We start from the raw sequence: 15,100 nt of genomic DNA, 5'->3' as shown, positions 1-15,100 counted from the left end.
CTCTGTGATAACCTTGCGCACAGCAGCTTTGTGCTGCATCAGCTTGACCAATGGATAGTAGCTAAATGCAGACTGTGCATTTTCAAGTGGTTTCAATTGGCTAAACAAGCGATGTCTGTCAAAGCATCAAGCATGCGAAGTACGGAAAAGAGAGCAAGCGTGCACTGGTGAACATACCGGTAGTTTTGGAAACGATGATGTACATCAGTAAGTACTGTCCTAGCAGGCTCAGTACGAGACAAGTGAGCAACTCAAACACATAGCGTTTGAAATTGCACAGGTGTAGTACACCCTGTGCTGCTTGCATGAATGTAGGATTAAACAAAACATTAAGCCGACAACCATTGATCGAGATGAGAATTGCCAAGTGGAATTACTTCTTTGGTATTTTTGAATAGAGAGACATCTATATTTTTTATATATTGAAATTGAAACCATGAATAGAAGTATCGCTGAGTATATTCTTGCAATCTTGAGATTAGCCAGTACCTGTATCCCTCCAGCAAACTATCTAGTCGCTCCTGGTAACTGCCAAGAGGAGAGCAAGCTATTTTTGGTTGTCTTTGAAACAAAATTGTCAATTCCCTGCTGTGTACAGTACTATAATATTTGGATCACATGTTCGCAGGAGCCTTGACTGCTGATCAGCAGCATTTTTTGGCTATGTTCAAAAAATCTTGCGGGATCTCTTAACGTGCCTCACAACTTCATGGAAAAAAGAAAGTGCACATTGCTGCCACGACAGTTTTAATTCAATACTGCAGCTGCTGAAAATTTTTTGTTATAGCATGTTCTGGTACTGTCTAGACTGTTCTGCATGACATTTCTTCTGGCTAGAGCTTGCCTTAGAAGAATATCAAGATTGCTTGCTAGCTACAAAGACCTAGGCAAACTTGCACTTTCAACGTTTCTCTACATATCGAGTGCACAGCGTCTGCCATGTTTATTGCAGGTATTAAAATCTGTGGAGTCACCATAATTCAGTGAGCATCCCTCTGATCCTACCTTGAACGCCCTTTGGAAGATTGCTGTTTGCCTCCTAAACCCCTAAGCCTAAATTTTACATTGGTTCTGCCACACTTTTCGCAATGCATTGGTATGTATTGAGGTCTCTCAGTCTTCCTCTTCCTCCACGGAGTGTAAGAAGGTAGGAAGTTTGAGAATGCATCACGTCAGCCAGCCAGCGTTTGACGGCCTGTCGGGTTATCAGATGCTAGAGCCAGGCTTGCGGTGCAACATCTGCAGTCTTTCCACGCCCAGTGTTTGAGATCACGGACAAAGCATGCGCAGTCCGCAAAATACTAGAAATCTTTTTGGCTGCAACTCAATTAACAATTTCTTTGTTTTGTCTTTGCTTTGACTATATGAATTTTGGCTGATATGAATATTACGTGCGACCTAATGAAATTTATATCACTGAGCTTTTACTGTACTTAGTATTTGTTCCGCAATGTTTTATTTGTGCTTTTGATAAGCAACACATCGAGGGATGCAGTTTAATGACTTGTCAACATCAGAAATGCTGGGATGTGAATCTGATGTTATAATAATGGTAAATACAGTTTAATATTTGAAAACTACTAAAAGGTTTGATTTGATTTGTTTGTAGCACTATTTTATTAATATTTGATTTGGTCCTAAAAATTTTCATTTGCATATCTTTAATGAGCGTGGGTGTGACATATATGTCTTGGTGACAGCCTGTGCAGCCCCATCCGAGCACAAGTTATGGCACTCCTATCACTGCTGCTTTCCCAACATCAGAGAGCAGTGGAAGAGAGCGGGTGAAAGAAAGCAAGCTTACGGAGGACAATGCTGAGGACGGGCTCGCCCGTGCGCATGAAGCCATCCTGCTAGTTGACTTGGAGACACTGCTTATCGACTGGCAGGAGTCGCCTTGGCAGCTGCCATTTACGATTACAGGTGCTGTCTTGCCTTTTCTGGCATGCGTTTCTCTCTGTTTTGTGGTTTTGTTGCGAGTCGCAGTGCTGAATATGGTTTGTTATGTTCAATATCGTTGTGCTTGGGGCCGCATGTTCTCAGCCGGTCAATTTTGGAATGTCTCAACTTAGTGCAACACTGTTTGGCTGAGACAAGCAAAAGGAACACTGAAGTGGGCTTGTTCGCTGCCTGTTACGTTCAACATGGTTGTGCTTAGGGCCGCATGTTCTCAGCCGGTCAATTTTAATGTGACAGCATTAAAGAGCTCGTTTCGCAGAAATTCTGGTGACGGTGTCGTTGTTGGTTGTGAGTGAAAAATCAGCGTTGTTTGCGAGTGAGAAATTGAGAAAGATGCAAATAAAATAAATAATAAAAATCTACGGTTCAAGTGAGAATCGAACCCGGGCCTTCTGCATGGCAAGCAGATGTTCTACCATCGAGCCACACCATTGCTTGAAACTGCTTCGAAAAAAAAAAAACGCTATATGAACGTCATGTAGGGGGAGGAGTAATATTGCATGTAATATTGCATGGCAGAAGTGTACAATCATGCCCGGTGACAAGACATGTGAATTATGCAACGAGTGGGTGTTTTAAAGGCCCACCCATTACAAAGCGCTTAGACATATTTAATCATCATCATCAGCAGCAGGAGCTGTGTATGTTAGCGTGTTGCCTTACGGATGCGTAGTGGGCCTTTCACTGATTCGCAAAAGGAAGAAGTATGGTGTAGTGGGCACAACTGTACTTGCAGTAGGCATTCTAGGGTAGTTTGAAATGGCCAATTTTACTCACACAGACGTTCATTTTCTTGCGGCACGGTTGAGGCATCCACTGAGAACCGAAGCCAGGCTAGCAATCCGCCTTTTTAATTTTCCTGGGCTGCCCTCTTCTGTATTGTGGGGCTTTAGTAGGGGCAGGGACAACCGGTATTGCCAGAACGAAAGCCTCTGGAGATGAAGGCGCATGCACCGTGGCATCGTGAAAAAGGCGGATTGAGAAGGCGATGTGCATGGGGCCCGATTACGTTATCGCGTTTTACTGTTGGAGGCGAAGCTCAAGCGTCCTCCAAGTTTTTGCAATGTCTCAACTTAGTGCAACACTGTTTGTCTGATACAAGCAAAAGGAACACTGAAGTGGGCGTGTTCACTGCCTTATATATGTCTTATTTAAAAGTTGTCTTTGTAGTATGCTAATTTTCTCGAGTTACTTTAGCAGGTTAGTACAGCATAGACCGCATTTAACATAACTGCTAATATTGCAGGGCTGAATAAAATGCAGTCATCTCTGACTCCCACTGAAAGGAGGGGCCCTGCAACACTTCTCCAAGTAACCATCGAATGGCTTCGCTTAAAGGAGTTTATTACCTCGTGAATCGATCACCGCAAAAGTTTTTATAATCCGTTAAGTACGGGCGGAGTTACAGATATTCGTCGCACGCTTAATTGCGTTCGCTCTTCTCTCGTCTGGACGAGCGTGCTAGAAACTAAGCAGGGCAGGGAGGGATGGAACGGGGGAAAGAAGTTGTCACGCTCGCGTCATGACTTGGAGCACTTTTTCTTTTTTTCGAATTCACGGCTTACTTTCAGTGTAATCATGAACGCATGTGGGCACGTGCTGGCTTGCTGTGGCGGCTTTGTAACTATGCAGCTCACAATGCTCAAATCAACCAGCCGTGAATTTGGGTATATGGCATCATTTGTAGAAAGAAGAGGGAACGATTTCTAGCTGACTTTGAGAATTAATTGTAAAGTCCAGGCCGCGTGCTGTGCTATGTTTGGCTCGCGTGTTCTCAGGAGCCTCGACTACCGATTGGCAGCTTTTTCTGCCCATGCTGAAAAGTGTTGCAGTGCCTCTTTAATTCTCCCATAGAACTGTATGGGAGAATATATAAGCGTATTGCTTATAGCGCAGTGTGGAAAACAGAATAACAGTTGCAGTGCGGCAAGCAGACAACTGAGGTGGCGAACGCTCTCCTCATCATGGTAGCTTAATGAGCGCCAGCAGAGATGAGCAAGATGAGGTTAATGTGAGGAGAAGGAGGACATGAGCACCAAATGAGCAGACGGAGTAAACAAACTGGATGTTTTGCATGGTGCACTCAGATTGGGTGCACTTCAAAACGGTGCAGTCGGTCATTTCTCTGAAATGGACAGTCCATTAGATGGACACACTGACAATAGCTGCCCTAGTCAAGCTCTGTCACTACCTGGTGCTCACCGCTTTTGTCCTGCATCAGGTTGACCGACAATTAGTAGCCAAGCCCAGATAGCGCATTTTGAAGCAGTTTTAATTACTACCTAAACACAAAGCAACCTCTGCCAAAGCATTCGGTTTTTGAAGGTGCACTGGCAAGCATACTTGTGGTTTTAGAAGTGACGATATGAATTGGTGAGTGCTGTTGTAGTGGCTAGTTGTAGTGGTAGTGAGTATGAGACAAGTGACCCACTCAGGCACATAGTGTTTGAAATAGCACGGGCATAGGTTGTTGTGTACCGCCTCACATGAACGTAGGAGAACACAAGCAATAAGTTGATGACTGTTGATCGAAGTGGGTAGTGTTAAGTTGTGGGGTCTAAAGTGAGCCACCGCTCTCGGAACACATGGACACAGTTCACACAGTTGTGCAAATGAACACGTGTACATTTATTAACTGCTTTTACAACGGTGAGCTCACCAGCACACTCCGATACATAACTAGTAACATGTTAAATACGTAACCAGATTCATAATGCCAATACAACACACAGAGAACATAACACACACGAAACACATAACACATACAATGTACCGCGAATGCAGCGTCGCTGGCATTTGACGCACTGCACGAGTTCGTGGGACCAAGCAACGGAATCGCCCCCACGGTCTCGTGCATGAGACGTCCGTCCGCGAATGCTGCCAAACCCCAAAGAGACCAAGTGCTCATTCTCAAGTGCCACCGTAACCTCGCTTTCTGCTGCTTTCTGCAGATGGCGCTGGCACCGCCGTGCAAACACAGCGCCATTTCTCGCGGCGGCAACTAACTACGCTGACTACAACGTGCGGGAACCATGAGGCGAAAACTACATTACAGGGGGGGTGATAGCACCCCCACGAAGTGGAGTTACTTCTGTGGTCTTTTTGAAGAGAGAGACATCTATATCTTGTATTTATTGAACTCGGAACAATCAACACAAATTTTACCGAGGCTGCTTTTCGGGATCATGAAATCGGCCACTGGCCATATCCATCTCTTCAACTAGTACGCAGTTTGCCTAGAGGAGAGCAAGCGATTTTTCAGCTGTTGGTGAAACAAAATTGCAAATTTCCTGCTGTGAATAGTGTTGTAATAGGAAACGTTTTCTGAGTATGTTCAAGAAGCGTTGCAGGAGCCCTTTAATGTGACCATTTGAAATTGAGCTAAATCTCATAGGGTAGACCAATCACAGACACCACCTGAAAAAAAAAAAATTTCTGTGGCAAATTTCTCTATTTTAAAAGCCCTCAGGTTGGCAGGTAGGTATAGGTGTAATCTTTTGTAATTTTTTAAGAGAAATGGTTTTTGGCTAAGTGCCATGGCTGGGACAGTAGGTGCGGAATGACTCATTATTATTAAAAAAATGGAATGAGTAGTGCGACTGGTGTAAACAATATGTTGTGTGGCACATTGCACTGATGCATGGGTGCATTTTATAGCAATCGCCACAGACAGACCTCCGCTCATGTACCATTTTGTTTCCAATTATGGTCTTGGCGGACGTGCTCACCGCACACCTTACTGGTGAAGTCATCGGCAAACAGACGGCTGTGACGGCAGTCTGTGGCAGCTAAGTGCCGCATCTTAGCTGCCACAGACAGATCTCAGGTACGGTGTTTCTTGTGTAGCTGCTCTCCTCCTCCTCCACTTTCCTCCTCTCGCTCTCTTTGCTATTGTTATCAGTCATTCTTCACTTAAACTGCACATTAACTTTATTTCATACTCTTGTGTGTCAGTAGATAATTTTTTCAGTCACACCAATGACAGGAAACACACGAATGGAAGCTTAAGAACTCCACTCACCTTTTTGTTCACGATTTTGGTCACAATATTTGGTTCATAGTTGCACTTTATTAATACCTACTTGCTTGTTCATGATTGAAGCTGTATAGCGGTGTCTTTATGAATACTTTTTGTGTCTTTCTACAAAGATCCTTGGTAGCAAACATACATTTATCAATAATAAGGTAATATAGAAGGAATTCCTCCCTCTTGGTTGAGTTTGCCTGAAGCTTTCTTCTCAGGTATGTGCTGTAGCATGTATGTACTATTCTTTCACTAATAAACTCAAAATTATTGTTTCACTTACCATTGCTCAGAACTCTTTCGGACATTATTTATTGATTTTTATTCAGATGATGGCGTCATCAGCATGGGGCCTGTGCTTCCCGCGGGAACTGTGCGTGACTGGAATGAGCGTTTCTTCAGCTATCTTTTAAACAAGTGGATTGAAGCTCGCCAGAAGAAAGGTAAGGGTTGAGTGTATTGCTTGTATGAAGATGACCAATGCTGGTCGCCTCTGTAGTGCAGGAGCTATTTTTTAGTGATCATATTGAGACACTTAAGAGCTGCACTAAATCATTTAAAAGACCACTCACACCAAAATATAAAAATCCAGATGTTTGTATTGTTACATTTCTTGCATACGTAGGTACCTCTGACTGATATTAGTTGCGAATGAAGCCTTGACTGTATCTTAATATGGCTCTAAAGTAAGCGCGTGTGCTTATCTGAGTTGTCTGCACCTCATGACATCGTCATCAATATGATGTGTTTGGTGGCTGCTTGGGCTCCCTGACGTTTCGCCTGTTCTGCGAGTATTGCCGACGGTCACAGAAAGACATGTTTGCGGGGTGCATGCAGCAACACCTTGCTCATGACAGTGACTTCTGTTCCTCTCCACCCTTTGCTCTCTTGTTGGGTGGTTCTAGCTTCTTACACCGGTGTCACTTGAAGTGCCATTGCAAGGAATTTTTTTGCGGAGTAGGCACACTGTTGACTGTGAAATGGGTGCTGGGCAGGTGGATGTATCATGTGTTGTTTTATGTTAGGTGTCCTATAGTAGACAGAAATTATGGGAGGCACATGTGCCTGGTTGAGGTGGCGCCTTGCTGATATTTATTGCAGCAGCCGTATCACTTTTTGTAGCGTTAGCTGCACTTGCCTAGCCGGAGCCGATTTTGTGTGGATCCTCATGAGCCGTGCTGCGCATGCGCAAGGATCAGTGATGTCGCACAGCTGGCTCACTGGAGCCGGCATCTCACGCGCTCTCCGCCACCGCCACGCGCGACTCGCCGCTGCTGGTCTGCGCGTTCGGGAGGAGTGGCGTCATAGCCGCGGCAGACACGCTGGCGGCGGCGCGCGCGCAGCTATTGACCTTCGCTGTGCAGTCGCCGCCTGACACTGTGCTGGAGCCGCTTGATAGCGCCTCTGACTGGCGTTTGCAGGTGGGTAACGCCATGGAGAAGGAGAGCGCAAATGCTGCTCAACGGCGCAGAAGAGCCGAGAAGCTTATCTCATCGGATCCCGAAGTAGTTGCCTGGCAATTAGCGGTTCAGCGTACGAAGAATGAACAGAAGAAGGCTAATAATTCTAGACAATCTGGAAAGCTGAGAATAATCAGCTGAACCTTGCTAACGCTACGTATATCCTGGCATAGCCGAGCTAAGCCACTGCAAATTTTTTTCCTTACCACATGGGAGCCCTGTATATGAAAGCAGGCTCTCAACGTCACCAAAGCTTGGAAACATGTGATCTTATTGCCTTGCTCCATGTAAGGTTCAGGTTCTTATTATTGTTGGTGCGAGTTTTGAAGTGGCACCATAGTGTATCATAATCAATGACACAAGTATTACCATACATCACGGTAGAGCATTTATGGTCCAGTTGTGTGGTTATCAGACACAGACCTACTTCTTAAGAGTGTTACAAAGAAAAACTTGCCTGTCGGTAGTTCTTGAAGGGGGCTTTCATGTCGCAGAAAATGGTGGAAAGGATAGATTTTTGAAAATCACTTGTCAATTTCTGTAATCCTTTCTCTCTCCGATTCGTCATTGAAATGCTCGTCTTGGGCCGGCAGGCACATTGCCCTGACTCGTCTGACCCATGCTCCGCCCATCAGTACCTCAGACCTCATGCCGAATACCATCACATGAGCCAAGCATCGCGTACATTGAAACCTTGGGCATTGCGGCCACGCACGTTGCACGCCTGCTGCTCAGAGTCATGGCTAGGCCTAACTTCTCTCATTGGGCCAATGATGAGACGAACCTCGAACTGTGCAACAAAGAGTATCAGGCAAGTGGGTGTGCACAAGCAAACAATCAGTGACATGCTTTGTCACTTGCATCACCCACCACCTTCTTGGAACTGCGGATAGGCATTTTATGCATTGGTTGCAGACCCCCTGGGACAAGCTCGTCATGTGGCGACTGCTTGGAGCAGTGGCTAGGCATTTTGCTCATCGGCACCTTAAACTGTGAGACCAAGCACACTGTACGCTTATTTCTGACCACGGCTAGGCATTTCGCGCATGCGCAGTGAATGCTACCACCAAGCACATCACATACCGACCTCAGATCCTGGGCCCAAGCACTTGGCGGTCGCATAAAGTATCGTCAACAAGCACTGGCGATGCAATTTAGGCATGCTTGGAGCCCTGCTTGGTATCACCGCAAGCTTTTGTGAATTTTTAAACACAATGTGAGCCTCAACAGAGTACTGTTTTCGCGGCCGGAGAGTGATGAGGCATATGAGGGGCGAGGGCAAAAAACGGTCTATATAGAAGCAGGGAGCTGAATTTTGAGCTGCTGAATTTGGTTCATTGAATAAACTGCTCAGAAATACCAGTGCCACGAATACACGTGCGACAACCTTACCACACATGCTGCAAGGTGTGTTCCAGCTACAGGCAACTTTTGAGACAACCATGCTAGTGACTCGGTGCCACCCTCTGCTGGCGAGCAAAGGTGGAGGGTGCCGCTAGGCATACCAGGCACCAACCCACTTTTTCTGGAAGCTGTAGCACATGACGTTTAAAAAAGAATGGTTCATGGTTTGTAAATAGCTAGCTCCCAAAATGCTTTATTTCCTCATTGCGTCAATTCACACAAAAAAGAAGATGGGCTGCTAATCGCAGCACCCAGGCTGTGAAGCTTGTGATGCTGCCCTGCATGCAGTGCAGTGATGGCCTTGGTACACAGTCACATTTTTCGGTTGTACCAAGCACTGTCGAGGTGCTCTACCGAGATAATTGAGGTGCTTGCACCAGCATTACTGTCACTCTTTATCCCACCAGTTTGTGAAGGGTTTTGTAGCTGCTATAGCACTGTTACTTCAAGCCAGCAGGAGCACCCTTCTATGCTGTGGTCACATCAATAACATGCCCGCACTTCACCGCCATCCAGGGAATCTAAGCGCAGCACTAAACTTTGCTATTGCTGTCACTGGTTTGCCATTCATGCAAAATTGCCAGTAAAAAAAATACAATGAGGAGAATGTCATTGATTTGTATTGGGTTTGTGGTACTTCCCTGTATGGCTATGGATAAAGATGCTATAAGCAAATATCTTGTGCTCCATCGATGGTGAGCACGCTGATATCGTGAAGGGTGATCAACTGTCTCGCTTTATTAATGCAATTGTTTAAAAGAAGGAAAAATGTTCATTCTGTAGTTGACACATTCACTGACAAAATTATTACTGGTATCTCATAAATTAGCAATGGTTTAAGACTCTTTTTTTTCTTGTATGTGATTTGCTTTAGATTTTACTAACCTCTCAATTTTATTATTTTTTTATCAATTCAACTGGAGTATTTATTATTCAAATTTATCCAGAGGCACAATCTTAAGAGTGTTCATGCAGCCCTATGAGTTATTATTTTCTTGCATGCTTACTGGAGAGTGGCAGTATCAGACTTTATTGCCAGCTCATCTCGAGATGGAATGGAAATTATGTGTTAATTAGGGAATTTCATGAAAAGGCTCGGGGAAAAACCTGGAGAACTCCGGAAATTTGGAAACAGCTTGTGAATCAAGATATGAATAAAATTGAAAGTGTTGTTAACAGTGGCAGATGCTGTCATGTCACAGTGCCTCCTGTATGCTGTCTCGATGCAGGGGTTGTGCCAGAGGCAGGAGCTGCAAAAGTTTCTGCAAAGCAACCAATGGAGCAGACAGTGGGGAGCTTTGTGCAGGTGGGTGCAAAACATCCAGCAGAGTGTCCCACAAAGCAGCTCAAGAAACTGCGAGTAGGGCAGCCAACAGGGCCGGTGGAGATTCCACTGGAAGAGACTACAGAGCAGCCATCAGGGGACATTGAGATGAAGTCACCGTAAGTCACACCAGTTGCATGAAAGTAAGATACCGTAATTACTCGAATCTAGGCCGACCCCGATTCTAAGCCGACCCCCTAAAGTCCGAAGCCCGAAAAAAAAAAAAACTTACCTCGAATGTAGGTCGGGTAAAACTCACAAAGAGAAAACATTTATTGAAAATGTGAAGATGAAACGGAGCAGTTGGTTCATCATCAAGATGCCGCGCTCATTCCGAGTCGTCGTCGCTGATCTCTTTGTCACTGTCCTCAAACAGTGCGCAATCCTCGGTGCCATCAAGCGCATTTGATATGCCGCACTTCTTGAAAGAGCGCACGATCAAACTTCCTGGGATGTCGTCCCACGCTGCAGCCACCCAGCCTGCCAACTGAGACAGTGATGCCCGCTTGATGCTGCCCATCGGCGTCAGCTGGTGGTCCTCGGTGCTTAACCAGTCCGTGTAAAATCCCCGCAGGCGATCCTTGAACGGCTTGTTGATGCAAACATCAAGTGGCTGCAATTGGCCCGTCATACCACCCAGTATCACGGCGAGGTCGGTGTCCATTTCAGCCAGCGCAGCCTTGACGCTGTCGAACTGACGAGACTCGAACTGACGAACGGCTCGCCTCAACACTCGCCACAAAGATAAAAATGGCGGCCTCGCGTGCGTACTTAAGCCAGGTGTTGGCTCGGCTACTAACGGCTACAATACTGTCTAAGTGGCGCTAGTTTTGCAACACTTTTCTCGATGAAAATGGCGCGTTTTTCAAAATCCTCGAATCTAAGCCAAGCCCCCACTATGGCACATCGTTTTTTCGAAAAAACCATCGGCTCAGATTCGAATAAATACGGTATGCCTCTAATATTTCTTCAGTCATGGTGTCTCCATGTGCAGATGTGACATGCTTCTGAATGTTCCGTCTTTACTGTGTGTTCTGTTCATGGCAGGCAATGTTAGGTTGTCAAGAGAGACCATCACACTGTAGCATAGACTATTATAAATGTGGAACTCAGTGGGATTTGCAAAACAGTTAGATATATCAATGATACAAAATATGCCATCCTGAATATTATCTAAAAATCCACACATCTTCAGATAGTGAAAAATGGGAAATTTACCAATTTATTTCTCTAAGACCATGTCAGAAGCATAGAAGATTCCTTATTAATTTTTGATCCACACCTTGTTGAATGTGCGTGTCAGCGCAGGAGGCCTTTCGTATTCTTGAAGCAGCTTATCAGTTCACTTCTCCATAACAGACAGCCGCTGGTTGTTTGCTTCACTGTACGGTGGTTAGTTTTCTTTACTAATAGTATTCTTCACCACATTACACAGCTATGGTCCACTGAACTCTACTACAGCAAATTCATCATTATGGAACACAAATGTAAGCTCTGCTATGTAAGCTGCCTTTATTTTGGGGCAAGCACCTTGCTCACTTTATTTTCTTCGGGGGTTCCTCTGCCATTCAAATTCAAGGCCCTGTTTGATGGCATGCGTCAAAACAGTTCTGTTTTGTCGCCATGAATCTTCTGATGATGAATGTTATCACAGGCTAACTGGGATAAGCACACCTGCAGGGGAGCCGTATTCGACATATTGAATGTCAAGGTGAATGAGACTGATAGATATGTCGTAGAGTACTATACTTTCTTGGGATCTGGATTCAGCTGTACATAGTGGCGCCATTGTAGCAGGGCTCAACTGTATCCTGTTGACGAAAGAGGTCAGAAGAGAAATCCACTTACTGAGAACGAAGCTGCTGCCCATCATCATCATCATCATCTTCTTCTTCTTCTTCTTCTTTTTATGTCCACTGCAGGATGAAGGCCTCTCCAAATTACCTCTATTTACCCTTTTCTGCGCGAGCTGATTCCATTTGATGCTTTGAGATTTCTTGATTCTGTCAACCCACATAACTCCCTTAAAGGGCCAGTAAACAACCCCGAGGTCCTGAATTGTAATGAAGAGAAATATGTGCACTTTTGTAATGTGAACATGTTGCCGCAAGAATTTTGCAAGTACGTGCTATAATAAGGAAGTTGCAGAGGTTAGAACATCCGTTTCAGCTGGTTTCAAATTTTTGTGCGGCCTCGCCACCCTTCTCAGCCACAGGGAGGGGAAGGCATAGCCTAAAGCCCCTCCATCGCGTCTACTGCCGCTTTTTTAAGTACCGCCATCTATTGTTCGACGACGACGCCCACTTCCGGTTCCGGAGCTTCCGGAAGGAAGTTCTTGAGCCACTTCCTTCCGCTTTTTCCTTCCATCTTGTTTCTGCGCACGCATGTGCACACGCGAGAAAGCACATATTTGCTTCTCCGTTTCGCAAGTGTTGTTGTCTTGAGGTTCGTCGTAAACTGCCTGCCGCCGAGCGAGTTTTCGCTCGGTGTTTCTGCGTCGCGAGGGCGTGGGCGAGCATGGGGCGGGTGCATCAACCGGAAAAGCAGCAGAAACATCATGGCGGCACTTCGGCTTCCGCTAGGCGGGAACCGGTGTAAAGGGAGAGTTGGTGCTACTTAACCTAGCCGGCGGAAAAACACATGGACAGGCTTTAGCATAGCCCGTCGTCGTGACTCCGCCCATTTTGGCAACGTGACAGGACGTCACCAATTGACGTCATCGGCGAGCTCGATCAGCCGCTATGCACTTCCGCTTGCTGTGGCCCCTGGTTGTTTATTGTTTACGTTGTCGCATGTGCTCCGTAACTTTACGGGCAGTTTTCGGCTCTTCGGTATTTTTAAACCTTTGTGACAGTTCAGAATGCAGCAGGAATGCGTGCTTGCTTTCCAAGACGACCAAGGGGCGCGAGAAAAAAGAACCCCGCTTGCCACGCGTGCAATGGGAAAACCAAGCAAGCGCGACCCGTCCGAGCTACCGGAGGTTCCCCTCTCTCCGCTCGATTTGCAGCCGACAAGTGAACAATGCTTCCTCTACGTGTTGCTCATATGTCGAAGGCCAAGTTCGTGCAGGTGCTATCTGTGTGGCCGAACCCGCATCACCGCAGGGCCAAGAAACAAGGCGCAGTTTCGTAGCGGCGGGGAACAGGAACTGATGTTAACTTGTTGAGGCCTGGTTTAGACCAATCGACGAGCTCAGTGCTACATAAACTCGCCGATCGCCGAGTTTGCGTCACTGCGCATACGAGGAGGATTGGTCAGGCGTAGGAAAGAAGCGTGGGAATTGTTTTTCGAAATGAAGGGTCTGCGCGGCGCGCAGCGCTGTAATATTTGGAAAACGTGATCGCCGTGGTCTACTGTACGAATTAGTGAGCTTGATTGGGGGGTGTAAGAAAAAAGTCACAGCCTGTTTACGGGCCCTTTAAGTCCTAAGCTGCGTTCTCCATTAGTGGGTGTTCATTCTGTCAGTCTATTTGTCGACTGGCTATGTATCCTACGCATTTCGTGGCCTACCCAGGTGAATCTTTTTCTCTTAATGTCAACTAAATATCAGCTACCCCAGTTTGTTCTCTGATCCATTCGGCTGTTTCCCATCTATAATGTTACACTACGTAGTCCTACTTTATTCCTGATTTCTTTGTTATCCTCCAGGTTCTGCACTTTATGTTAGTACTGGCAAAACGCAATGATTTTGTATGTTTCGCTTTAGGAACAGCGGTAATTTGCCAGTCATAGTTTATGAATGCCTGCCATGTGCGTTCCAGCCTGTCGTTTACCTGGTGAATTTCTTCACATGTGAAGGTTCACATTGGCGATTGTGAACTCTCTTTCTCTTGCCAGGCACTGAACATTATCGTGGTCCTCTGCATATTTATCCTCAGCCTTACTTTATGCTTTCTCACTCTATGTGTTCATCATTTTTGCATTTCATCACCATTATTGCTGAAGGGTATGGTGTCATCTACAAGGGTAAGTTGCCGAGATATTTTCATTAAAATTAGTTCATATTTCTTCCCGATTAGTTGTTTGAATGCTCATAATCGTGTAGTGAGCAACATCGGAGGTATTGCATCTGTCTTGTCTTTCTCGTTCGTTTTTTTTTTTTCTTGTGGAGAAGCAATTTAGCTATGAAGTCATTGTAAATGTTGGGTAAAGTGTTCAGATATGCTTCAGTACTCTTGGAGATGCAGTGCTACCAAGACTGCTAGTATCTTTGCTTAGTCTGGTGCCTTTTCCTAATCTATGGAAACCGTGTGAAGGGGTTTATATACAATAAACTCAGCAGATTTCTTTATTATCTGATTGATCACATGGATGTGATCCATTGTAGAGAATAATTTCCTGAAGCCAGCTTGCTCACTGGGTTGACAATTTTTTAGCATTTCAAGTAAACGCGTGCATCAAGTTCAGAACGCGTGCAAGGATCAACAATGCGAAATGCGACAACACTTTCAAACTGCGGGGGCGTCCCCCCCCCCCCAAAAGGAAACAAAACAAACCAAACAAAACCTTTGTTCTCTTTGGGCCTTTCGGTATCCCCATCGTGGCCGTGACATCATCACTATTGTCTGGTAATGTCAGAAACAAAAGAGCCTGTTTGTCTGCTCACAGGTACGCATGCTCGCTGTTCTTCCTCCTCGCACGGTGAGGAGGAGCACTTAGCCAAGAGGAGAGACGAGCCGACAAGCAGAGCATAGCGAAGTGAGCGAGGTCGCTTTGGATCTCAAGCGCGTGTAACTCCGATATTACAGCACCGTTTTGAGAAATTTTCACGGCTAAGTATTTGTTGAAACTCGTGCTCGACTGCAGCACACCGCAATTAAATTTTAACCTATTGTGTTTATGGGCCTTTTAAAGTCGAGTTTCGTCTCTCTACTCTATTCAAACTCACCTTCGTTGAATGTTTTCTACAATATTACTAAAAGTCGATGG

At 45.5% G+C, this 15,100-nt stretch overlaps 1 protein-coding gene across 1 annotated transcript in view; it reads left to right on the top strand.

Moving 5' to 3' along the window:
* The window catches only part of LOC119406990 (uncharacterized), a gene marked incomplete in the record, with an annotated part of 85,042 nt that overhangs the window by 38,109 nt on the left and 31,833 nt on the right, over nt 1-15,100 (top strand). The window contains 3 exon segments of the mRNA XM_037673850.2: nt 1,701-1,923; nt 6,313-6,426; nt 10,077-10,290. Of these exon segments, the coding sequence (XP_037529778.1) occupies nt 1,701-1,923; nt 6,313-6,426; nt 10,077-10,290 (551 nt within the window).

Source organism: Rhipicephalus sanguineus, chromosome 1, assembly GCF_013339695.2.
Source record: "Rhipicephalus sanguineus isolate Rsan-2018 chromosome 1, BIME_Rsan_1.4, whole genome shotgun sequence".
NCBI lineage: Eukaryota > Metazoa > Arthropoda > Arachnida > Ixodida > Ixodidae > Rhipicephalus > Rhipicephalus sanguineus.
This window is presented reverse-complemented; position numbering and strand designations above follow the sequence as displayed.